The sequence below is a fragment of the Microtus pennsylvanicus genome, chromosome 11, assembly GCF_037038515.1.
Source record: "Microtus pennsylvanicus isolate mMicPen1 chromosome 11, mMicPen1.hap1, whole genome shotgun sequence".
Classification (NCBI taxonomy): domain Eukaryota; kingdom Metazoa; phylum Chordata; class Mammalia; order Rodentia; family Cricetidae; genus Microtus; species Microtus pennsylvanicus.
In genome coordinates this window covers 50,961,912-50,987,488 of record NC_134589.1, presented here as the reverse complement: position 1 = coordinate 50,987,488, position 25,577 = coordinate 50,961,912, and the positions used below count along the sequence as shown (strand labels likewise).

General features: G+C 49.4%; 1 protein-coding gene across 1 annotated transcript; it reads right to left on the bottom strand.

Moving 5' to 3' along the window:
• Positions 1-461: 461 nt before the first annotated feature.
• Scimp (SLP adaptor and CSK interacting membrane protein) lies at positions 462-24,871 on the bottom strand. Its single transcript, XM_075991842.1, has 5 exons — positions 24,765-24,871; positions 11,658-11,781; positions 9,060-9,123; positions 5,839-5,912; positions 462-3,401 (listed from the first exon to the last, which is right to left on the bottom strand). The coding sequence occupies exons 2-5, from the start codon at positions 11,767-11,769 to the stop codon at positions 3,205-3,207; spliced, it is 447 nt and encodes a 148-aa protein (XP_075847957.1). The 5' UTR covers positions 11,770-11,781; positions 24,765-24,871; the 3' UTR covers positions 462-3,204.
• Between the last annotated feature and the right edge of the window lie 706 nt (positions 24,872-25,577).

Sequence of the window (25,577 nt, the reverse complement as noted above, 5' to 3'; positions counted from 1 at the left end):
GCACCCACCTGGCAGCTCACAACTGTCTGTAACTTCAGTCCCTGGGGATCCAATGCTGTCTTCTAAGGGCACTGCACACACATGGTGCAGGCAAAATACCATTACACATAAGTATAATATACAAAAAGGAAAGAACTGTGGTTCTGCGATTTGTAGCACAAGTTTCTAAAACCACCAAGGTGGCCGATGAGGAGTTGCTTCAAAATGACAAGGCAGCAGCATCTCAGTACCCTTAGGTAGTGAACTCGGATGCAGTGAATCTGTCTTCTGGTTTCTAGACTTCTCTAAGTCAGTGGGCATGTAGCTGGCCACTGGCTCGGGCTATCCTGCAGGGCTGGGATACACACGGAGTCCTCTGAGGCCTTAATATATTTAATTCTGTCATCCAAACTGGCAGTAGAAAACAGATTTATGACATGTACCCAGCTCAAAGTCTCAACAAAATTATAGATGTCCAAAATTTTTATTTCATTAAGCTGTTTGTTACATCTCCCTGTGTGTTCAACATTCAAAAAATATATTTATTAAGTGCTCTCTATATGCCAGGATTTGCTCTAGACACTGGGAAAACAGAAATTCGCCTCACAAGTCCTACCCTAAGGAGCCTTGGATTGGTTGCTTGCACATCGTCGTGACCCAGAGACTTGAGGGGACAACTTAGAGGAGAAAGGATTTCTTTTGGTTTGTGATTTTAGAGTGTTCAGAACATGGTCACCCGGCTTGTGTTTCTAGGCCTGTCGTGAGGCCAATGGCATGATGTATGAGCAGGCGGGAGAGGCTGCTTCACTACAGAGTAACCGGAAGTAGGCGGCCCAAGAGAAACAGACAAGAGGGGGCCCCGGCAGAATACAGTCCTTGACAATACACCCCCGGCAACCACCACTTCCTTCAGCTAGCCCTCACCCCCTAACACTGCCAGACCCTCCCAAAATAGCACCCCCAGCTGGGGAACAAATACTCAACACGTGAGCCCGTGGGGGACACTATGTTTTAAACCACGACAAGCCCCCAGAATAGGAAGAACAGAGTAAGTGTCCAATCATGTATGAAGGAAACCTCGCCTAGGGCCAAGGAGTTATGGAAACCTGCGGGAGTTAATTCATCATCCAGTTGATCGTTGGACATACTCATTGACCATCTGCGGCATGCTAGGAACAGGGAAAACAATGGAGAGAAAGCCCACCCTTCTCTGACGTCACCTTTGGTCCAAGGGAAATGCAAGACCCCTGAGCAGACCGCTAGATGTTACAGATGCTAGAGTTTCGACGGGAAACACCTTTGAAGGCCACCACTACATCCGGGACAGTGAGAAGGACGGCACAGTGCCCACATGTTGCATGGTAAGGATGGAGTGGTGCCTAAGAAGCAAAGGTAGGGAGGAATATCACGTAGAGCAGGTGCAAGAGAGCCCGTAGCAAAGGTATTTTCTTTTTCTCTTTCTTTCTTTCTTTCTTTCTTTCTTTCTTTCTTTCTTTCTTTCTTCCTTCCTTCCTTCTTTCTTTCTTTTTTCTTTCTTCTTTCTTTCTTTCTTTTTTTGGTTTTTCAAGACAGGGTTTCTCTGTGTAACTCACTCTGTAGACCAGGCTGGCCTCGAACTCACAGAGATCCACCTGACTCTGCCTCCTGAGTGCTGGGATTAAAGGCATGCACCACCACCGCCCAGCTAGCAAAGGTATTTTCAAATGAAGGAAATACACTGGGCAGGGTGGAGGTTGTAAGGAGGTGGTGAGCAAAAAGATAACAAAATCCTGACGAATCTTGTAAGGAGTTTAAGAGGGAAAGTTTACTTAAGAAAACCACCAGCTGCCGAACAGGGTTTTGGAGTGTGAGACACCAGAGACAAGGTACTGAACAGAGGCTCTTTTTTTTTTTTTTTGGTTTTTCGAGACAGGGTTTCTCTGTGGCTTTGGAGCCTGTCCTGGAACTAGCTCTGTAGACCAGGCTGGTCTCGAACTCACAGAGATCCGCCTGCCTCTGCCTCCCGAGTGCTGGGATTAAATGAACAGAGGCTCTTAAAGTTCTCTTTGGGAAGTGCTGGCCATGGCTGACCTCAGAGTGGTGATGGGAGAGCATAGTCCACAGGAAGTGGGGAACGCTGGCAATAAAGGATGTGAGAAAAGATGCTGATTTCTGCCCTCAGCCATGGGGAAAGTAACCCAGCACAAGAAGCCTGGGCGTGGGAATGTCTCCATGGAATGTGCTGGACTTGAGGGTCCTGTGGGATAATCAGACGGACGTAGCTGCAGGCTATGCAGCCTGGAACTGTAGAGGGTGCTCAGCTTAGGGCAGAGGAGGAGGCTCTGAGTCCTGCGGATGGTGGTGACGTCACTCGGGAACGCTTGGAGGAAGGTGAGAGATAACACCCAGGAAAGATAGGGATGGAAAGGACAGCAATATAGACTAAGAGGTGTAGTAAGTTACAGAAAGGATGCTAAGCCCCGAACTCTCATCTTGAATAAGCTGCTTCCGGCTGGTGCTGTCTGAAGACTTTGGGGAAGCCTTCTTTTCCTGGCGCCGCCAGTAGAGCTGGAGGTGGAAGTCAGAAGGCCACTGTGTCCTTTGTTGACTGTTAAAAATACTGTCCAGAAACACATGAAATAAGCTTCTGTAAGAACTCGATTCTCTTTGATGAGTTTGGTCCACATTCTGTGAAGGTACTGGGGGTTGGAGTGCGAGTGGGTAGGGTGGCTTCATAAGAAAAAAACACACTTCCTTTCCTTCCAGACTCTCAGGGTGTGGTGACCTGTGTACCCCAAGAACCCTCAGCTATAATGACAAGCCACAGCCTCTAAGAGGTGCAGGAGTAGGTAGGGCCTGCAAGGAGGGAGGCAGACATCCAAGCCATGGTCTAGATAGGGAGGGTAGTTGGGAGGTTCCACTCACTCAAATACCAAGTCTTAAGATCCCTCAGACCCACATTTACCAAAGGAGCAAAAGGGGACGTGGAAAAATGAGTTAATGCTCACAGGCCCAGTGGCCCACACTAAGGAAACAGCCTCCAGAGATGTGCAAGGGCTAGACCTCTGAGTCTCAGGCCAGAGCTTCTGGAGTATCAGAAACACCAGGAACATCATCTGGAGCATCAGGGCGTGTGGAACGTCGGGAACGTCAAACTGTCCTGTCCTCTGCTGTAGCTCCTACGTAGGTGGCTTCCTCTGGGGGTTGGGAAGTGCCTGTGTTACAGTCCAGCCATTCTAGATTATTCTAAAATGAGCTATGTAAGCCTTTTTCAGCTTGCCAAGAAGGCATGGTTGTTTTAGATTGCTGGTTTTCGGCGCCTGCTGGGATCTCAACATCGTCGTAGTCGTTTTCGGAGCCCGAGATGGAAAAGACCTTCTTGTTTCTAACTTTCCTCACTGATGAGTACCAAGCGAGTGGCTGACTTGGCACTTCCTGTGGGGCTAAAGCGCAGAAACGGGGTCATTACAACGCAAGTCCTCTGAGCTTTGAGCCTGTTACAGACCTTCCCACTTCCTGGAAGGCCAGTTCCCCATTTCACAAATGGAAACCAGTCACAGACATGACACACATCTCAGGATCGCCCAAGTGCATGCCTGGCAAATGCTGGGCGGCTCTCCTGCCTCCCACCTCTCTGCTTTCAGAGCCTCACATCCAGGGAGCTATGATGCAAACACTTAGGAAACATACCACAGCCTGTTGCTAGGTGACCTCAGTTGTGTCCACAGATCTCAGATCACAAGGATCTGATGAGCTTGTTGCTGCATCCCTCCCCACACCCTAGGCTGCTCCCCAGAACCCTTTGCCATTGCTTACATGCAAATCTGCCCCCTAAGAAGGAAGGAAATAGGGTGTGTATGTGTGTGTGGGTTGTTTTCAAAGATAGAATCACTGCAGAATGAGTCCACAGCAGGAACGAGAAGGCTTTCCACTTTCATCTGTGGCTTGAGGATGATTCTCCTGAGGCTTGTGCGTTGGGGACTCGGTCACAAATGTGGGGTGTGTGTGTGTGTGTGTGTGTGTGTGTGTGTGTGTGTGAGGGCGAGCTCAGCCTTAACAGTTCCTACTGCTTTGCAGAGGTCCTGAGTTCAGTTCCCAGCAACTATATCAGGTGGCGCACATCCACCCCTAACTCCAGCCCCAGGAGACCCTGTGCCCTCTTCTGGACTCTGGACACGGTGCACATGTGGGCAGACACTCAAACACATATGAACACAAAACTAAAATAAGGAATTTTTTTGTTTTTGTTTTAAGAGATAGAGCCCATTAAGCTGCGGTATGGGTCCTTCTCTTTGCTCTCTACTCTGTCCTACCACGTGACCTCCTGCTGTCACATGGGCCACGGCCACGATGCCATGTTTGTCATGTGATGTAGCTTTCCAGTGCCATGCTGTGTGGACACTTCCACCCACGCTGCCAACAAAATAAGCCTCTCTTTAGGAAAGCTACCTAGCCTGGAGTATTTTGTTGCAGTAACAGAAAATGGATTAACACACTGACGAATAGCCTAGCTGCACCTATAATGAGAATCAGATTTGCCTGCACAATAATCTTATCTTCCTCCAAGGACACTGAAAAACCATTGCCTATAAAATGAGTTCATGTTTAGACTCCAGAGGTCAGTTAGTTTGGTGATCATGGGTAAGTCACTTAACTTCTCTGGGTCTCAGTATTGTCCTCTGTCCAAGGAGCAATGATAGCCTTCAGTTTCATAGAGCTATGCAGACTTAAATGAGGTCATGTCTAGCAGGGAGCCAGTCAAGGGAACCAGGAAACATTCAGGAATGGTGAGGCTCACCTGTATTTTATTTATTTATTTTTTATTATTTTTTTTCTAAGTCAGGGTTTCTCTGTAGCTTTGTTCTCTGTTTTGGAACTAGCTCTTGTAGACTAGGCTGGCCTCAAACTCACAGAGATCCAGCTGCCTCTACTTCCTGAGTGCTGGGATTAAAGGCGTGCGCCATCACTGCCGGCTCACCTGTAATCATAACACTTGGGAAATGAAGGCAGAAGGAGGAGTTCAAGGTATCCTTGGCTGCTAGGGGAGTTTAAGGTCAGCCTGGGCTACATGAGACCCTGCATCAAAAAACAAAACGAAACGCTAAAAGGGACTGGGGAGACAGTTCAGTCTGCAAAGTACTTGCCTTGCAAGCATGAGGACCCAAGGTTGATCCTCAGAACCCATGTCTGTCTGTCTGTCTGTCTGTCTCTCTGTCTATATGTGTGGTGGTCAGGGTGGCGCACAACTGTGTGGTGGTCAGGGAGGTGCACAGCTGAAATCCCAGGTTAGGACAGGTCCCTGGGACTCATGGGCCTGCCCACCTCATCTGCTTGGTGAGTTCTAGTCAATGAAAGAGTTGGTCTTTTGTGACAGGGTTTCCCTGTGTAGCCCTGGCTGGCCCAGAACTCTTTCTGTAGACCAGGTTGGCCTTGAACTCACAGAGATCCCTCTGTCTCTGCCTCCCGAGTGCTGGAACTAAAGGTTCAGTCACCACTGCCTGACCACAAGACTTTTCTAAAAGAGGTGTGTGGTGCCCAGGAACCACAGCTGAGGATTGTCCCCTGACTGTCACATGCATAGCATTCATTCTTTACAGCTGTGCACACACACACACACACACACACGCACACGCACACGCACACACACACACACACAAGTTAAAAACAAAAGCCACAGTCTGCAACAGGAAGAACCCTCCCTAGATACCCAAGTAGTTAAGGCCTTTATCTCAGAGTCCCAGGTTCCACAACCGCGAGAAAATAGTTGCCCCACTGTTGAAGCAGCCCAGCCTATAGTATCTCGTTAGTAAGCTAGACAAGGAGCTCCATATGTTCATTATCCTACCCAGAGTGAAGCTCTTATCAGTAAAATGTACTTACCAGGGTCTTCTAGAAAAGGCGAACCCCTGGGTGGCAGAGCAGGTAACTGCCCTGGTGATGGATTAAGAACATTCCTAGAGAGGGAGAGAGGGAGAGAGAGAGAGAGAGAGGGAATCAGTGGTTGGTCTGAATCAAGCCTACTGCCAGCTGCTTTGTAAGGTATCAAGGTCAATGAATGGGTTGAAGATTCAGATCTCGATTCCTACACATTGGAAGCATTTCCTCCGCTTTCTAGATTCTGCATTCTATTTCTGTCACCCCAAAGAAATAATCTCCTCCAGCCCAGGGGTGGGCGGGGATCGTCCTTAGAGCACAGCCCGCATCCTCCTGTGTGACTACCACACATCAGGTGTATTTCAGTTTGCAAGACAGGTGGACTGCCTCCTGATGTTAAGTATCAACCCCATGACCAGCAGCGCTACTGTGAATTTACCATGTATGTGTCCAGAATGTTCTGAGCAGAGCCGTTCACAACAGCACTGCTGTTACAGATGCTAAATGGCCCCCAAAGGCCCAGCTCCGCACTCTTGGAAAGGGGTAAAAAAATTTAGGAGTTGGGGCTTCGTGGGGAGTTTTCAAGTGACTGGAAGCATGTGTTCAAAGGTGGCTGTGGTTCCCCAAGTCCCTTCCACCTCTCTTCACCCCTCCTCTTGTCCCTGGCTATGAGATGAGAGGTTTTATTCAATGGTGCACTCCCTCCTTGATGCACCGCCTCACCGCAGGCCAAAAGCAACAGGGCTAACCAATCCTGGACTAGAAATCGGAGAATGTGAGCCAAGAGAAACCTCTTCTCTTTCTGAGCTGATTGCCTCAGGCATTTGTTACACACAATTCACCACTCACTATCCCAGTGCCCACCCACAAGGAGACGGGACAGACTGACCATAGCCTCCTCCTACAGTGGGATTCTCTACAGCAGGCAGAGCGAACAACCTACAACTACATTCACTGAGTCTGACCACAACAGCATTGACCTGGGGTTGCAGCTCAATAGTGGAGCCTGGATCACTATATGCGAGGCCCTGGGACTGAACTGATCCCCCAGAACTGAAAAAAAATGAGCAAAAGATGCAAAACTCTGTGTGCTGTTCTGTTCATGTCAAGCACAAAACAAACAAACAACAACAAACACCTTGCTGATTCCTTCTGGCTAGTAGGAATTTGGACCACCATGACTGAAAATAAGTGTCCATGGTGTTAACGCAATCCACTCTTGAGCTGGGCACTGTTACTGCTCAGTTCATGGGAAGTTGTTGAGCGGTGTGCTTCCTGGAAACATTTTCCTGTAGCAATACCACACTTCTGTGGGACGTTTCCACTGCACCAGCAAGGCATTGGCCATCTGGCTGCGTGATACATAATTGACTTACTCATCAGTGGGCTCAGTCTGGGCAAGGAGAGGTTGGTTTTATTTGTTGGTCTCTTCAAACCACAATAAAATACATTTTAGAATATATATATTTCTTTTGCGTAGGCAAAGGTCAGCCATTGACTGAGTCCTGGGTGATCACCTCTCAGCTTTGACAACCACCGTGTTTATGCACCTGGAACTTTGGCTACTTCTGATGGTTATGTTCATCATTTATGGGGGATGCCTGCTTCTGTTTGTCTGGTCCCTTGACTCCAGGAGGGGCTGGAGACTGCATAGCTTAAGTCAGTCATGGGCTGTCTATCACGATCCCTGTGTACCAAGGCTCAGCTGAGCAGCTCGGGTCTGTGATGAGCAGCTCGGGTCTGTGCTGAGCTGCCCGGGTCTGTGATCTGCTGCCCGGGTTTGTGCTGAGCTGCCCGGGTCTGTGCTGAGCTGCCCGGGTCTGTGATGAGCTGCCTGGGTCTGTAATGAGCAGCCTGGGTCTGTGATGAGCAGCTCGGGTCTGTGATGAGCAGCCCGGGTCTGTGATGAGCTGCCCGGGTCTGTGATGAGCTGCCCGGGTCTGTGATGAGCAGCCCGGGTCTGTGATGAGCAGCCCGGGTCTGTGATGAGCAGCTCGGGTCTGTGATGAGCAGCTCGGGTCTGTGATGAGCTGCCCGGGTCTGTGATGAGCTGCCCGGGTCTATGATGAGAAGCCCAGGTCTGTGATGAGCTGCCCGGGTCTGTGATGAGCTGCCCGGGTCTGTGATCTGCTGCCTGGGTCTGTGATGAGCAGCTCGGGTCTATGATGAGAAGCCCAGGTCTGTGATGAGCTGCCCGGGTCTGTGATGAGCTGCCCGGGTCTGTGATGAGCAGCCCGGGTCTGTGATGAGCAGCTTGGGTCTATGATGAGAAGCCCAGGTCTGTGATGTTTCACATGAGTTGGCACACATATTTACATACACGGCTGCTGAGATCTGTCCTCAGGACTAGCAGGGAAGGTCAGCTGGAGGCTTGTGTCTAGTTCCTCCTAGAGTCCATCTTATTTGGCTTTTTTCTTCTGCTGAGTTTATCTATTTTTGACTATATTAAACCGTAGCTGTGCTGGGCGTGGTGGTGCATACCTTTGATCCCAGCACTCAGGAGGCTGAGGAAGATGGATTTCTGAGTTTGAGGCCAGCCTGGTCTATTTACTGAGTTCCAGGTTAGCCAGAGATACATAGTAGAATCCTGTCTCAAACAAACAAAAGACTGTGTGAGTGAGCCAACTTTGGGTCCCATGAGTCCCTCTCGTGGATCCTTGCTCCTAACCTCAGCACAAACAACACTAAAAGAGTCCCAAACACATCACAAGAAGAAGTAAAGCTGGTGCTCGGGCTGGAGGATTCTGTTCCCAGCACCACATGATGGCTTACAGCTGTCCCTCACTCCAGGTTCTGGGGATCCAGATGCCATCCTTTTTGGGCATCAGACACACACGTGGTGCATAGACATACATGTAGGTAAAACATTTATACTCATAAAAATAAATCTTTAAAGGGGGAAGCGAATGCTGGGCTTGCAGACAACTTTGTCAGAGGATCACACTTGCAATCTGCGTGAGGAAAAGAAGTATTCCTGAGCCTGCAACCCAAAGCCTAGCAGCAACATCTGCCAGGATAGCTGCTCTCAGGGAGTCTCCTGCAGCGAACGCCAGAGGGGCGCTGCACCCACAGTGCCCCGGACCTCCCTCCTGCCGCAGATGGAGAATCCGTCTCACCAGCTCCACAGGAAAGGGCCTTTCAGACACACCAGAGCAATAGTGGAAGGGCCCTGGTGTCAGTGAGCAGACGGCTCCCAAAGCTGAATAGCAGGAATCTCCCCCACTTACTCATACATCTTCTCTTCGTCTCTCCCATCAGGTTTCCAGGGCTTGGCAATTGACCATTTCTTGCCTAAGGGGGGAAACCATATTCACTCAGGGCACATCAGTGAAAGCCGTGACCTCAGCATTCTGAAGGCCTTGGAAAACCAGCAGATCCAGGATGTGTGGAAGGGAACTGCCAAGATGTAACAGACTTAGGAACTCCTAGCTTTGAAGTGACCGAGCTGGCATCTGGACCCTGGCCATAAAGCCACAGAGTCTGGGTGGTGACCCAGGGCTGGCAATGGCCACATGGGCTGTTTTTGCATTGCTTCATGGCTTGATTGGCATTAGGTAGGTTGTGAATAGGCAGGAGTGGTTGGGAGGAAATGAACTAAGGAAGGGAAGAATAGTTTGGCTGTGATGTGCTGGGTGTGTGGATGGCTATTATGGTATTATTATTATTATTAATCAACTTGACTACATCTGGGATTAGCTAAAATGCCAAATATGACTGGGCATACCTGTGAGGGATTTTTGTTTAATGAGATCATGTGGAGTAGGAAGACCCACTTCTAACTCAGCTCTTTGAGGTGGGATGACCCATCTCTACTCTGGGTCACACCTTCCGCTAGCAGCCTACATAAAGGACATGGAAGAAGGAAGCTTTGCTCTCTGTCTGCTTGCTCTTACTTTTGCTGGCAAATCCATTCCTTCACTGACATTAGCGCCCTCTTCCTCAGGATCCCAGCACGTACTGAGACCAGCTGAGACATCCAGCCTTGTGGACTGAACAGCTACTGGACTCTTGGACTTTCTGTTCATCGTCAGCCATTGTTGGACTAGCTGAACCACTGTAAGCCATTCTACTAAATCCCCTTTCTCTCTATAGACATAGAGAGATTCATTCTGCAAGTTAGATTCCCCCAGAGAACCCGTGCTGAAGCAGTGTGTATATTATTATTTGCCATAACCTACTGTTAACAGAGGTCAGTCCAGATAAAAGTGGGAAAATAGGGGTTTTTGTCAAGGGTCATGTTTTTGTTCATATCTGAGAATGAAAGGTTTAACATTTTTTAGCTCATTATTTATTTATGTGCGTGCATACACATGTTCATATCACATGTGTGGAGGTCAGAGGGCAACTTTGGGGACTCAGTTCTTTCTTTTCAGCAGGATTCCTGGGGATAAAACTCAGATTTTTGGCTTAGTGGAAATTGACTTTACCTGCTGAGCCGCCTCACTGGCCTAAAAGAATAAAATGGATACACAGGGCATAATTGCACACATCTGTAATCTCAGCACTTGAGAGGCAGAGGCAGGAGGATCAGGGGTTCAAGCACAGCCTGGACCATATGAGATTCTGTCTCAAAAAACAAAGCAAGCAAAAAAATAATTAAAAGGCAATTTTTAAGGAGGGATAACACCCTCCTTAAAAATTATATTAATTGTATAAAGTAATGCAATTCAAAGTAAATACACCCCCTTTTTATTAAAAAATCATTATTTATTGGGTAGTGAGAAAAGATCAAATTGGGAACCCAGGACACTTGAGATCTGATACCAGTTCTGCCACCAACACCTGGAAAACCTCCGTGAAGGCTCGGCCTCCCTCTGGGCTTCTTCTCAGCTCTAAAAGAGAGGTTGGAAACCAAACCAAAAAGACTTCGCTTCTGTGCAGCCTTGCGTCCTTAAGCAGCTGCCTGAAGGACAGGGCCCTGATCACTTAGAGAGGAGTGTGCACCAGAGCACCCTGTGCACTGTATACCATCCCGGGGCACGCTCCTGGCTTAGCCCACATTTTACTTCTATTTTAAAGGACTGGGATCTCAAGGGACCATGCCACTGACTGGGGTTCATGTTTCAGGAGATAAACAGCAAATTGGAAAACCCACTTACAGATAATCTAAAGTCGCTGTTAATATCCAAGCAGTCACTTTGTCTGAGGAGGCCAAAAACTTCTGGTCAAGTTGGAGATACGAGCAGAAAACAGCTCTTAGAGAGAGAAGGCAGTCGTGGTGGCAAAACATGTTCATTACAGATTGCATCTGTGGCTTTTTTTTTTTTTTTTTTTTTTTTTTTTTTTTTTTTTGGTTTTCCGAGACAGAGTTTCTCTGTAGCTTTGGTGCCCGTCCTGGAACTAGCTGTTGTAGACCAGGCTGGCCTCGAACTCCCAGAGATCCGCCTCCCGAGTGCTGGGATTAAAGGCCTGCGCCACCACCGCCCGGCCTTTGCATCTGTGTCTTAACGCATGCTCGAGACGGTTGACTTTCTACAGACTTCTGTTTGTTCCCTTCTGAGCCCCACAGAAAAGATGACATCAGCGCCAGGCAGAAACAGGGTTCCAGTCCCAGTGCCTGGAGACAGACTCTGTCTGCCTCTGCCTCCGCTATTACCCAAATCCTCTGACAAGGTCTTTGGAGATAAATCTACCCACCCCCCTTCACTACACAGATGAGAAACTGAGGCCCAGGACAGAGGTCAGTGGCGTAGCTAGAAACCACAACCAAAATGCGTGATGCTCTGTCTAAGCTTAGCCCTCGCACGCCCAGGAGGATCCGAGCTCCGCTGTACTGACATCACCTGCCCCACCTCCACCTGCCCAGGGAAGATGGCCATCGTTACCTTGTCTAAACTGCCTCCTGCAGACAAAGTACAGGATGAGACCCAGGACCAAGGAGACAACGATAATGGCCACAGCCAAGAGGATCCAGAAATTGTCCCTCCACCAACTCATTGCTGCGGAAGCCTAAGGAGAACAGAGACGGAGGCATGAGGCACGAGTGGAAAGCCTGCAGGGGGCGCTGTCACCCTCCGTGTTTCCTGACACATCTGCTGATGAACCAGATAGTCAAACCTTACAGACAATGCCTTAGTAGGCCTCAGACCAGTCACTCATCTTCTGAGTTGTGACAGTACCACCTGTCACAGGGGACTGATGGTGCCAATTACTTCATGGGAGTTTGATGTTTAGCTGTAAGTCACTCCAGAAACAGAGGGCACGAGACACAGCAGAGGGGAGATGTACCCCTGCCAGCAATCCCCAGCTGCAGCTCTTTATGCCGCAAAGACAGGAGACACTTTTTTGTTGTGAGGATGGGCTTGGGGAAAACAGCCGGATGGGTGCTATGACTTGAATGTGGTTTGCTCCACTGGAACTCATGCTGGGCCTCGGTTACCATGACACAGAATTGAGAAGTGGTGAGAGGTTTTTTTTTTTTTTTTTAATTATTTGGTATGTAGGAGTGTTTTGGTTATATGTATCTCTGTGTACCACCTGTGTTCCTGGTGTCCATGGAGCCAGAGAAGAGTGTCAGATTCTCTGGAATTGGAGTTTTGGACAGTGAGCTGCCATGTGGGTGCTGGGAGTCAAACCCTGAACCCCAGGAAGAGTGGCTGGTGCTTTTAACAGCTCAGCCATTTCTCCAACTACCGGGATAGTGGAACTTCTTTTCTTTCTTTCTTTCTTTCTTTCTTTCTTTCTTTCTTTCTTTCTTTCTCTTCCTTCCTTCCTTTCTTCCTTCCCTCCTTCCTTCCTTCTTTTCTTCTTTCCTTCCTTCCATTCTTTCTTGTCTTTCTCTCATTAAGTTTCTCCAAAAGTCGCACACAGCTGCACTTAGAATGACAGAGACTGATATGGGAGACGAGGGTTGAACACTGTTGTGTTAGAGACTGGGTAAAAGGAGAGAGAGTGGCCAGGGGCCATCATTCTCATTGTCAACTCTCTATGCTACCTGACTTTTGAACTATTTGTATCCACTCTGATAAAATGGAGGTAGAAGAGAGAGAGAGAGAGAGAGAGAGAGAGAGAGAGAGAGAGAGAGAGAAATCACCATGTAGTGGGTTTCCATTGGAAACTATTGTTTAAGTCTCAAAATTAAATAAATTGCATTTTCACTAGACTCTTGGGAAAGACAGAGGGAGAATGATGTTTCCAGGAAGTGAAACCATGGACCATTTCAGAGCAGCTCAGAGGCTAAAGGTTTTCCTTTCTTCTTAGAAATGAAACTGGATTTGCCATCCATGTTTCTAGTGTGTCCAGGGCCCTGAAAGTCTGGGAAATGCATTCCCACCTCTCCCTTCATCCTCAGCCTCACCCTGATCTCCAGATGGGGAGCAAAGACCAAGTTGAAGGGACCTTCCCAAGGTCACCCAGAACGGCCAGAATGCTCTCTGTGTGTCACAGGGCCTCCATCTGGTGATAATAATGTCTCGAGTCACCATGGAATGGCCAATGGAGTTCACACACCCTGCTTTAGAAGGAGAACCGCTGGCTGTGGATGTGGTAGCAGCAATTCCCCAGAGCGGATGTTCAGTGCCCACCATGGATAATGCTCTGCAGTCACCCCCTCCTCCGGGGACTGTGGAGGGACACTTTCTCATCCCTTCCTCCATGGACCGTGGAGGGACACCTTCCCATCCCTTCCTCCGTGGACTGTGGAGGGACACTTTCTCATCCCTTCCTCCATGGACCGTGGAGGGACACCTTCCCATCCCTTCCTCCGTGGACCGTGGAGGGACACCTTCCCATCCCTTCCTCCATGGACCGTGGAGGGACACCTTCCCATCCCTTCCTCCGTGGACTGTGGAGGGACACCTTCTCACCCCCCTCCTCCGGGGACTGTGGAGGGACACCTTCCCATCCCTTCCTCCATGGACCGTGGAGGGACACCTTCCCATCCCTTCCTCCGTGGACCGTGGAGGGACACCTTCCCATCCCTTCCTCCATGGACCGTGGAGGGACACCTTCCCATCCCTTCCTCCATGGACCGTGGAGGGACACCTTCCCATCCCTTCCTCCATGGACCGTGGAGGGACACCTTCCCATCCCTTCCTCCGTGGACCGTGGAGGGACACCTTCCCATCCCTTCCTCCGTGGACCGTGGAGGGACACCTTCCCATCCCTTCCTCCATGGACCGTGGAGGGACACCTTCCCATCCCTTCCTCCATGGACCGTGGAGGGACACCTTCCCATCCCTTCCTCCGGGGACTGTGGAGGGACACCTTCCCATCCCTTCCTCCATGGACCGTGGAGGACACTTTCTCATCCCTTCCTCCGTGGACTGTGAAGGGACACTTTTTCACCCCTCTATTCCGTGGACTGTGGAGGGATGCCTTCTCATCCCCTCCTCCACGGACTGTGAAGGGACACTTTCTCACCCCCCTATTCCGTGGACCGTGGAGGGATGCTTTCTCACTCCCTCCTCCGTGGACTGTGGAAAGATGTTTTTCCAATGGACAGAGTAATTTGTCAAGTTGAGAGAGACCAAAGAGAATCACATTGCATTTCCAGTCTGATGTCACCTGAGACCACCAGGCTAGTTCAATAGTTAAGGTGCTTCCAGACAGGAGAATGTTCTGCGGAGGAGATATATGGAGATTACATGCATGGGGGTGGGGGGTGGGAGGAAGTAGAGGGGTGGGGTGGTGCAGGTCCTGGAAAGAGAGAGAAACCGAATCTTACTCTGGTCACAACAAGAGGCCAAGCGGTAGATAAGACTCTAGGTTGCAGGATTGCTGAGTGTGGGACAAATCTGGGCCTGCCTGATAGGATTGCCCAAGGCCGTGGCCACAACTCTCAGAGGACAATAGACTTCTCAAGGGCAGCCTATTGGAGAGGCTGGGCCAGGGGCATGACTTGAACCCAGAAGGCTGGGGCCAGCCTGGGCAGCAGAAGGAGACTATGCATCTTTAAAAGATGGTATAATGCTGGCTGGAGAGGACTGGTTAAGGGCACTGGCTGCTCTTCTAGAGGCCTGGGTTCCATTTCAGCACCCACATGGCTGACTCCGTTTCAGCAAATCCAGTGCCTTCTGGTCTCTGCAGGCACTGTACATACATGATGCATGCATGTAGGTGCTGGTAAACAGTCATACACATACAATAAAAGTTTAAAAAGTCAGCCGGGCGATGGTGGCGCACGCCTTTAATCCCAGCACTCGAGAGGCAGAGGCAGGTGGATCTCTGTGAGTTCGAGACCAGCCTGGTCTACAGAGCTAGTTCCAGGACAGGCTCCAAAGCCACAGGGAAACCCTGTCTCAAAAAACAAAAAAACAAACAACAAAAAAAAAAGTTTAAAAAAAGTCACCTTTCAGTTCTTGAGGTCAGCAGCTCATGAATATCTCACTTGTCAGTCTAAAACCAAAGGACTGTCTATGGCCTTGGGTTTCAGAGGCTCTAGGAGAGAATCCATTTTCTTATCTCTTTGGCTTCTAGGAGCCACTCACAGTCCTTGGCTGGTGACTATCTTCCTCTCTTCAAAGCCAGCCCTGTCCCATGTTCTGATCATTCTTCTGCTGTCCCATCTCCCTCCAAGCTCTTCCGCTGCCTTTCTTCCCTGTGCAGGGACTCTTGAGATTACACTGACTCCGTTCTCTGACTCAGGATGGTTTCCACACCTCACTCAGCTGATTAGAAGCCTTGATTCCCATTTACTATGAACTCTGGCATAACCACGTGCTGTGGGATAATCCCTCTGTATGCTGTGAATATATTGTTATTACCATTGGTTAATAAAGAAGTTGCTTCGGCCTATAGCCAGGCAGGAGAGAGTCAGATGGAAAATCCAAGCAGAGATACAGGGAGAAGAAGGGTGGAGCTGGAGAGATGCCAGGGAGCCACTGGAGCAACAAGATAAACCAGAAAACTGGTAACACCACGAAGTCAGGTGGCAAAATATAGATTAATAGAAACCGGTTAGTTTAAGTGGCAAGATCTAGTTAGTAATAAGCCTGAGCAATAGGCAGAATGGTTTGTAACTAATATTAAACCTCTGAGCGATTATTTTAAAAGTGGCTCTGCTGGACCAGGCAGGACAGAAAAGCCTCCATCTACATTTTCTCTGTATCAGGATGAGTTCTACGTCTTGGTCAGCTAATTAGACGTCTTGATTCCCATTGGCTATGAGCTCTGGCGTAATCAGGGTCTGGGCATTTGGATGTGGGCATTTTGAGGAAGGCAAGGGTTATGACACAGATGACGCCATGCTCACTCCTCTTGAATTAAATCGGATCCGTGGGCTTATATTGCTACATTTCAAAAATATCTTCCCATCTTTGTGACAGCTCAAGAAGGAGTTTGGGAAACGGTGGGCTGATTCTGTCATCTTTGGTGAGAAGTCAGTCGCCCGGTGCTGGTGTTGTCACGTTGGCCACGGAGCAGCAGGGTCTCTCAGGCTACCACATGATGGCAGGAGAGTCCTCAAAGCAGGACTCGTGCTTGGGATAAAGCAGGGTTCTCAGAGCCAAAGTGGGGTCCAGAATGAGCTTAGCCCAGGAGAGCAGAACAGTAGGAGCAATGCTGGTCTCTGACCCAAATCCACAGATGCTTACGAAGCGCATGTGAACCAGAGTATGTATGACGTGGGTAGAGAAGACGGCTTTGCATAAGATCATGTACATTTCACACCTGCTCACACTTGAGATCACCTGTTCTACTCACAACACTGTTAGAACACTGCAGACAGCGCTACACTGTGTTGTTGAGGGGACAATGGCAAGGAGTAAAGAGTGTACATGTTCCACACACAGGCGTTTGGTGTTTTGGAAAACCTTCAATCCTCTGTTGGCTGTATCCATTGATGTGGAACCTGTGACCAGAGAGATGACCACATTTCCTCTTCACAGAAGAGGAAGCAGAACTCAGGTTAAGAAACTTGCGAACTGGCAACCTGAGATTCCAGCTCAGACACCAGAGTGTGGACTCTGTTTCCTCTGCCACCTTGACATGAAACCCACAAAATCCTTCTCTTCATAACAGAACCGAAAGCAGAACCATCGCTAAAATTTTCCAATATTTGTAAGACTTCAGGGTCTCACTGCAGCTCGCTGCCCATAAAGGGAACCTCAGTATGAGGACACTTAGAATACCCAACTGTAGCCAGGTATGGCGGTGCACGCCTTTGATCCTTGCACTCGGGAGGTAGAGGCCAGTGGGGCTCTGTGAGTTCAAGCCCAGCCTGCTCTACATATTGAGCTCCAGGTCAGCCGGGACTACATAGTGAGACCGTGCTGACTTTCCATGAGTTTCATTACTCTACATGCCACAACATGTGTAATCCTCGCAATAGCTCCACACGCTAAGTATTCATCACCATTATCCCATTTTACAGGTTAGAAAATAAAGGCCTGGGAGAGCTTAGCAAGACTGCAGAGCAAATAAGAGAAGCCAAAGCCAAGTTCGTCGGACTCTAGGGCCTTAACTTTTGACCACTAAGTCTGGGCATCTCAGAAACTTTGGATCGCCTGGGACCTTTTGAAGATGTGTTTAACTATAACGTCTCCTGGACCTGTTCCACTTCCAATTCTGACCTGTGGCTCTGGTATGAGAATCTGTATCAGCATATTTGACAGGCCATCTAGAAGGTTCTCTGGCCTCAGCGGTTGGCAGGTTGCCTATTCCCTGGAGCTGCTCTAGGTGGCGGCAGCAGGAGCTGGATGGGATGAAAGGCCTTGAAAAGACACCTTGAACCCAGATAGCTCCCCCGTTCTTGTCCTGGTCCCTGGAAGGCTACCACCAATACACAAGTTTCCTTGCACCGGCAAGGCTCCATGTTGACTTTGTTTCTACTTCCTCTTCATTTAAACACACTTGCCTCCACATCGAGGAAGAAAAACGAACTCCCTGGTGCTTCTGTTTTCCTTTCGAGGACGCGGCTCTCTAGCGTCCTTGGAGGACAGTCATAGCTGATGTAATGTGGATGTTGAAAGGCAGTTCCTAGGGGATAAAGGGGACCCAGGGAGCCTCTCTGTCCTCCTTGCTTCGTGTCTCCTCCCTACCGCATAACACGTCCTTGCGCCAGTGTTCAGAACGCACGCGCACTGCTCCCTAGCTCCGAGTCATACCGCCCGTGGTCTCAGGGTGGGGGGTGGAATGAGGAAGAACTTAGGAGGAGGGGTTCTTACAAGAAATGAAGGGGGAAGGTATCCTCCCAGAATGGGAAACCCTGAATTTCAAGAAGCGAAGGGTCTGAGGCCCAGTGAGTACTGTTTGTTTATAACGTGGCCTCATCCTGTTATTGACAGAGAAGGTCCCAGAAGGGAGGAGAAAAATGAAGTGCAGGGATGGAAGCCCAAAACTTCCGTTTCCTCCAAGGTAGGAAACAAAGTACTGGGGTAGACCAGGGCTTTGAGACAGTGCTCCCAAGTGAGCAGCGAAGACCTCCACCACTTTCCAGCCCAGCTTTCTCACCCTGCCTCTCCCTACGCACTTACTTCTGCAGCCTCCCTTCCCTCCCGCCTGAACCCCAGTGCTCCCCAGCTCAGGAAGAGCGCCCCCGACCCGCAGTAGTCTATGATGGATGGACGAAACACTTCTTTCCCCACCCATGCGGTGATGGCGACTTTCCCTGTCTCTACCGTGTGTTCATTCGGTCATTGTCTCCCTCGCTGGTGCTGGTGCATAAGCAACCGTGCCAGCAGGGCCCTTGCTCCTCTCTTTATTGACGTTCCCGGCCAGATCAGATGGGCATAGCAGGTGATTCATGCATGTCTGTGGGTGCATGGATGACTAAAGGATACGTGTCTGTGGGTAGACATCCCTGGGGGCCATGCAGCCTGGGAGTGAACAGCGACCACGCCTTTGTGAGGCACCCTTTGCAGTTACTGCCGCTTTCTTCTTCTTTTTTTTTTTTTTTTTTTTTTTTTTTTTTTTTTTTTTTGGTTTTTCGAGATAGGGTTTCTCTGTGGCTTTGGAGCCTGTCCTGGAACTAGCTCTGTAGACCAGGCTGGTCTCGAACTCACAGAGATCCGCCTACCTCTGCCTCCCGAGTGCTGGGATTAAAGGCGTGCGCCACCATCGCCCGGCTCTGCCGCTTTCTTCTTTTGCAAGGCTAGTTCTCTTCCCTTAGCCTGACACTTTAACATCTAAACATAAACTACCCCTAAATGACTAAGCCGATAACCACCGGGGCTGAGGATGTGGCTCCACGGTGCATGACGTGCCTCGTACGCAAAAGCTCAGAGATCGATTTCCAGCACCATAAATAAAAAGGGGGATACTTGTGAATGGTCTTTATTTAGCTCTAGGGAGCCAGAACACATGGTGACCTTGAGTTACACAATGAGCAAAACTTCTTATTTTTTCACTTCTCCCCATTAGGTAACACAGTAAACTGCTCCAAGGTTTAACTTGCAGAAAATGGAGCTGTCTGGAGACCGATAGGAACCAGCCGTAGGAGGCTGCAATCTTAGGGCCAGAGGATCATGGAAAGGAACCACATGCCCTGAATGGCGAAGACTACGCAGCAGTAGTAGCCACCTGCCCACTGCCCCCTACACCTCCTCCTCTCCTCCCATGTGAAATTCTTCTCATGCACCAGCTTCCCTGGGAGGAGGCATTGAGGACAACAGCATTCATCTTCTAGGGCCCTGCTCTGTGAATGAAACGGATCTCTTTCTCACCCGTCCTGTCCTGAGTTTTTGCCTTTTGTGCGGTGAGCTGTCAGATCCATGCTTGGTAATAGATAAAGTTTCGACTGAGGGCCTCAAGTTCCTGTCCTGTGTAGTAGTACTCCCTGACCACCTCTTTAGAACATACACCCTTAGTGGCCCCCTGTCTTCCGTTCTCACCCACCACTGGGGTAGGAGGTAAGCTGGGAAGAAGAGACCATTGCGAGCATTGAGGAATGAACATTCTAGATGCCTGCCCCCCTGGAGGCTCTGCACTCCGCAAGTTACTAGGACATTTTTCAGGAGCCCCAAGGAGTCTGATGTACAGTTTTAGGGGCAAGGATTGAGCAAGACATTCCACAGAGGTATGGCGGCTGAGCACAGTAGGAAAGCAAGGAAGGGCAATTGCTATCCTGGCCTCAACTTGCTCTTTTCCAGAAAGCATTTCTGGAGAGCCAGTGACCGTACTTCATCTTTCATCAGGAATGCCTGAGACTGGTGACTCATGACTTTAATCCCAGTACTTGGGAGGCAGAGGCATGTGGATCTCTGTGAGCGCCAGACCAGCTTGATCAACACAGCAAGTTCTGTGCCAGCCAGGACTGAGACCCAGAGAGAGAGAGAGAAAGAGAGAGAGAGAGAGAGAGAGAGAGAGAGAGAGAGAGAGAGAGAGCAGGGAGGAAGGAAGGTGGGGAGGAGGGATGGAGGAAAGGAAGGAAAAAGACAGGAAAAAAGGAAGGAAGACGGGAAGAAAGAAAGAGAGCGGGAGGGAGGGAGGGAGGAAGATGATTTGCAATGTGGAAAGTCGCACACTCCCAGAAATGTGAACACTGAAAGGCCTTGAGCTGGGCACCCAGGGAGCAGGTTTCTTTCTCCCAACTTGCTGAGTACCAGTTTGCTGGGCACCGACTTGTTGGGCAGCCGCGTCTGTCTCTGGAACAAGATCCTTAATGTCTCCATTAAGGTTCTGAAACTTTTCCAAGAGATGACACAGGCGAAAGAGCTCTGAGCATCACCAGACACAGGCGTTATCAAGAGCAAAACCACAAAGTTCTCTTTACAATTGCCATCACTTCAGGAAGGGCAGCCATGTTCCCTGGGAGGTTACAGAATACCCGCGGGCATTAGCTGGGCTGCTGGTAGAAACCGGGGAGTGTTGGGTTCCTCTGGGCTATAAAGGGGCAGCTGTGAGCTAGGACCTAGAAGGACAAGTATGAGAACTGGGATAGGAGGAAGCCAAGCAGAAGCCAGCTGCTGGTCAAAGCCTGGAGAAGCCTCAGGTAGAGGTGCTGAGGGATGCAGTGGCGAAGGCAGGCTGCACCGCATTCCGTCTGTGGTTTTTCACAGATGCGTGGTACACCCCTCTGGTGGTGCATCCCTCTGGCGGTCACCCACCCAGTCCTTGATGAGCTCTCCGCATCTACCAATGCTTCCTCGAGCATATGTGTTTCGGTGGTGTGGGAACCAGGAAGAGGCCTCGGTTCATATGTGGGTAGTCAGCCCAGTGTCCCCCACAGAAGCCGTGACTAGGAAGAAAGGGGTGCCTTCTAAGTGGCTCCCCACATTTGCTAGCCAGGCTTGGAAGGCTCCGAAGCAGGGAGGGCATGGGAAGGGTTGGAGTTGATTTCAAAGGCATAGCCAAGCCTGCCAGCATGAGCAGTTCCTGCCTGGTTCCGGTCTAGTTGCCAGTGTGTCGTTGATGATGGTCAGGAGTTTGTATTACCACCTGACCACCTTGATGACATGTATCCAGGAAATGGCTGTGTGGATACATAATGGCAACTTAAAACTGAGTGTGGACAAGACAGGGCTATAAAAAGAGTCCGGTGTCTCTGCTCATTTTGTAGTCTTCCATTTCTTGGGAGGCAGGCAAGCTCAGTCCCCCATCTTCCTACTCCCCTCAGCCTCCTTATCTCACCTCCTTCCCTGGTCTTCACATCTCTCATCTTGTCCCTCTACTCCAGAGCATCAACCCAGGGTCCAGTCACCTGGGCAGTCAGTTACTTCGCTGTCCCCTCTCACCTGTTCGGCCCACTGTTGGCTGCCATATGTAAATACGACCCTTTGTTTTCTTTCTGTAACTCCTTACCACTTAAGCAGAGTGAAATACGAGCTCCCAAGGTGAGCGAGCATGACCAAATCCAACCCAGTGGGCACCCGCCTACCACGACAGCCTTGGCAACCCCCATACTTCCTGGGTCCCGTTGAGCCTTTGCTCTGCAAGGGACCTGCACTTCTGGAGTCCTTGCATTGTCACTGGCCTCCCGGCTTGGGACTCACACTCTGTGGGCTTAAAGCAGTGATGCTCTGGAGTGCTGTCTGTGCCAGTACCCCCTGCCTCCAAGCGGTGACAGCCCCCATGGCTCACATACAGGAACTCCCTAGGGACAAGAGACAGCTGCCTATCTTGAGTCTGCATTTGCATACCAAGCATTGTGTTTTTTATTTAGATATTATGCAAAAATCAATAAAAATGGAAGCACTTGCCGTAGAAGCATAATTCACAGTTTAGAGTCAAACTGAAGCAGAATGGAGACAGTGTCAACTCTCCACACCCAAACTTGGAAATCCTTTTATTCTGATGGCTGGAAGGAGGGACATGGAGACAGAGGCAGGGGGTACTGGTGCAGACACCTCGTTTCCTCCAGTCCTTCCCTCTGTCCCGTCCACTGCCTGACTCTGAGAGGGAGGGCCTCAGGGAACTACACATGGGTCCTGAGCACCCCATTTTTTGGAGTCAGTCTTCAGTTCTCCTGTCAGATGGAATACGATGTATAACTCCCACTTTGATGTAAAGAGTCATTCACCAATAACTTCTTAAATTATTCATAGCTACTACAAGGTGATGTTTTTGAACTAAAATACCAGGCTCCTAGAGTTTGCTGAGGATGCCAAATAATTTTCCACTAGAAAGCTGGGCACTGCGGCTCTTGGAAGGCCCACACCCTGCTCTTGAAAGTGTGGGATTTTCCAGTTAGAGGAAAGAGCAGTCATGGCTATGCCACCTGAGCTTTGTTTGGTTTTGTTTGACACAGGGTTTCTCAGTGTAACCCTGGCTGTTCTGGAAGTCTCTATATAAGCCAGACTGGCCTCAAACTCACAGAGATTCATCTGCCTCCACGTCTCCAGTGCCACCACATCTCGCTTGATGTTTTTTAATCTAAAAACAATTATTTTGAGTCTAATATGCATAGGGCATGAGATGTGAAGGTTAAGGTGACTGAGCCTTACATCGAGCTTATTATAGCAATGGCCTGGGGTAGAGGAGGGCCTGCAGGCTGTGGAGGACTTCAGGGGAGGATGTGGATGGCAAGCAAAGAATTTCTGGTGATTTGTAATTATGTATTATGACTGATTTAGCTTCTTCAACAATTAAATTTATTATGGGAGCATCTATAATGCACACACATGTTAATACTGTATGTGGGCCAATAATTTTTCATTAGCTTGATATTCATATATTGTTGTTTAAAAATACATTATGTCAGCCGGGCGGTGGTGGCGCATGCCTTTAATCCCAGCACTCGGGAGGCAGAGACAGGTGGATCTTTGTGAGTTTGAGGCCAGCCTGGTCTACAAGAGCTAGTTCCAGGACAGGCTCCATAGCTACAGAGAAACCCTGTCTCGAAAAACCAAAAAAAAAAAAAATACATTATGTCCATTAAACCTGTTGCTAAAGAAGATATCTACATATGTAAAGCATATTTACATATCTATGTATTTGTTTTGTGCTGCTTGGTCGATATTTCCTTTGTGAATCTCTGTGAGGTTTTCTGTTGTTTGCTTGTTTAGTGCTGAGAATTAACCCTAGGCTTCCAGAGGCATAAGCTACATCCCTAGCCCACGCCTCTTTAAATAACATGCGATATTTTACTAAAGTAAATGGGTTGATTAAGTTCCTGGTAAGTGAATGTACTGACATTGTTTTATATACAGAATTATAAAATGACTTTTTTGTGCAGGGGTTGAGACAGGGGCTCTCTATGGATCCTTGGATGTTCTAGAACCTCATTATGCAGAAGAGGCTGGTCTCGAACTCACAGAGATCCACCTGCTTCTGCCTCTCAAGGACTGGGATTAAAAGCCTGGCTATAAAATGTTTTCAGAGAAAACCCCGTGAAGAAGTTTCTGTTCTGCTGCAGTGAAGTAGGGGAAGGTACCGTGATTGTATCCCTATTCTGTATTCTGCACTGGCTTTCTGGCCCACTGTCTAACGATGCCATCGTGGTTAGTATTCCATTAAAAATGATGCTGGGTCAGAACGCAAATCCTGTGGAGCTGACAAGGTGAGGCACTTCTGCATTATGAATGGTCAGCGTCATTGTTGCTTAAACCCGTTAGGGGCTAGCTGTGATGCCTGCATGTGTTAGCACAGTGTATGGGGACAGTACTGGACTGGCAGTTGGCCACACCACCATACTGCTGCATGCATGTCTGTCAAGCTGATAACTTATCAAACCAGGACAGCTGCACATTAATCTTGAATCTGATTTATTTTCTCATAAGATTGAATTCTGTTGATACATGCTCAGCAATCAATACCTTATTGCTTGCCCACCAAAATTGTCTGCAAACAGTTAGGGGATGTATCTATTTGCCAGGAAAATTGAAGGTGAGGGAAGAAATGGAGGAAAAAAGGGAGATGCGGAGAGAAGGGAGGATGTCTATGAGTTCCAAGCCAGCTACAAAGCAAGTTCCAGGACAGCCAGGGCTATTATAGAGAGAAACCCTATCTCCAAAAACCAAAAACCAAAAGATTAACTTTCCAGAGACCAAAAACAGATGGCTCAATCAAGATCTCCTACTAGCCTAACTAACACCCAAGGCCTCTGGAGGGAGGGAGGTGCCTTGTAAATCCCAAACACCAGAAACTGAGAGACAAAGGTACCAAGAGCTGTGGCGGTCAATTCTTTCATCTGACTGCACCAAGATGCAGCCCGAGTTTATGAAGTTAGCATTTTGCTCACCCCAGCACAGAGCCGTGAGGTCCTCTAACTACTGAATACCAAATGTCACCATCACTACCCAGACAGAGGTAACACCTTACACTTTACACATCTCACTCCCAACCAATCAGCCTGAGAGATGAACTTTATCATCCCTGGCACACACACTGGAGAGGTAAAGAGATGGTTGAGATCACCCAGCAGCAATGGCACAGCAGACTCTTCAAGGCCCTTGTTCCTCCAGTTGCCCCTGACAGTGTACCACAGTCTCAGGCGACAGTCCCTCAGCCCTTGCCTGAGAGATTGCTCGTTTGGCCACATGCCTAACACCAACATGAACGGATGACTACAGTGGAAAAAAATAAGATGCTGTCCTTAGGAAAGACGAAGCTCTTACCTGGACTGCCGGGGTGTTCGATGCAAGCCCCTGGGGTGACAGCAGTGGACTGAGGGCTGTGCTCAAGCACAGCTGGGGTGAGGCCTTGCTCGCCCACGTACCCTCACTCACCCTGAAAGGCAACAGGCACCAGCCTGACCATACTTCCTCTTTCTGGTCAGCCCATGGCTGTCATCCCCGTTCCAGGGAAGCTGACTACCCCAGGTTTTCTTGAAGCTAGAATCTTCCCAGGGCTTCTCGTGGCTCCGGCAGAGACCCACAAAGTCTCGTCATGGGGTGGAAGGGCGTTCCAGGATGGGTCAGGCTCCAGTGGGAGTGAGTGAGGGGTTCCCATGGGGTAAGTCTCCCTTGGACATTTCTAGGTGCAGTCTTGTGGGGCTCAAGAAGAGAGACGGGTCCCTGAATCCACCCAGAGAGGCATGATGGGAGACAAGTGGCAGATACACCATCCCACAAGAGTGACTCTCTAAGCCCTAGAGCTCCTGGTCCAGGTTCTGCTGAGGTGGCAAGGAAAAGGCTGCCAGTTTCTGAGAGAGCATAGCCGAGGCTGGCCTTGAGTGTGTGATCTTCCCACCTCCATCCTCCAGGTACTGGGATCACAGGTGTATGCCACCACACCCAGGCAGTGGACCCTTGGGACTGAGCTAAGTCATTCCCTGCCGTGCTGTGAGAGAGAATTCCCAGGGATGCTCACAGACTCTGAAAATGGAAGCCTGGGGTGCGGAAACGAGAAACCATTCTGCAGAAGTAAGATCTCACCATGAGCAGTCACATCAGGGTGGTTCAGATGTGCTTGAGATTGCCCTCCAAGGG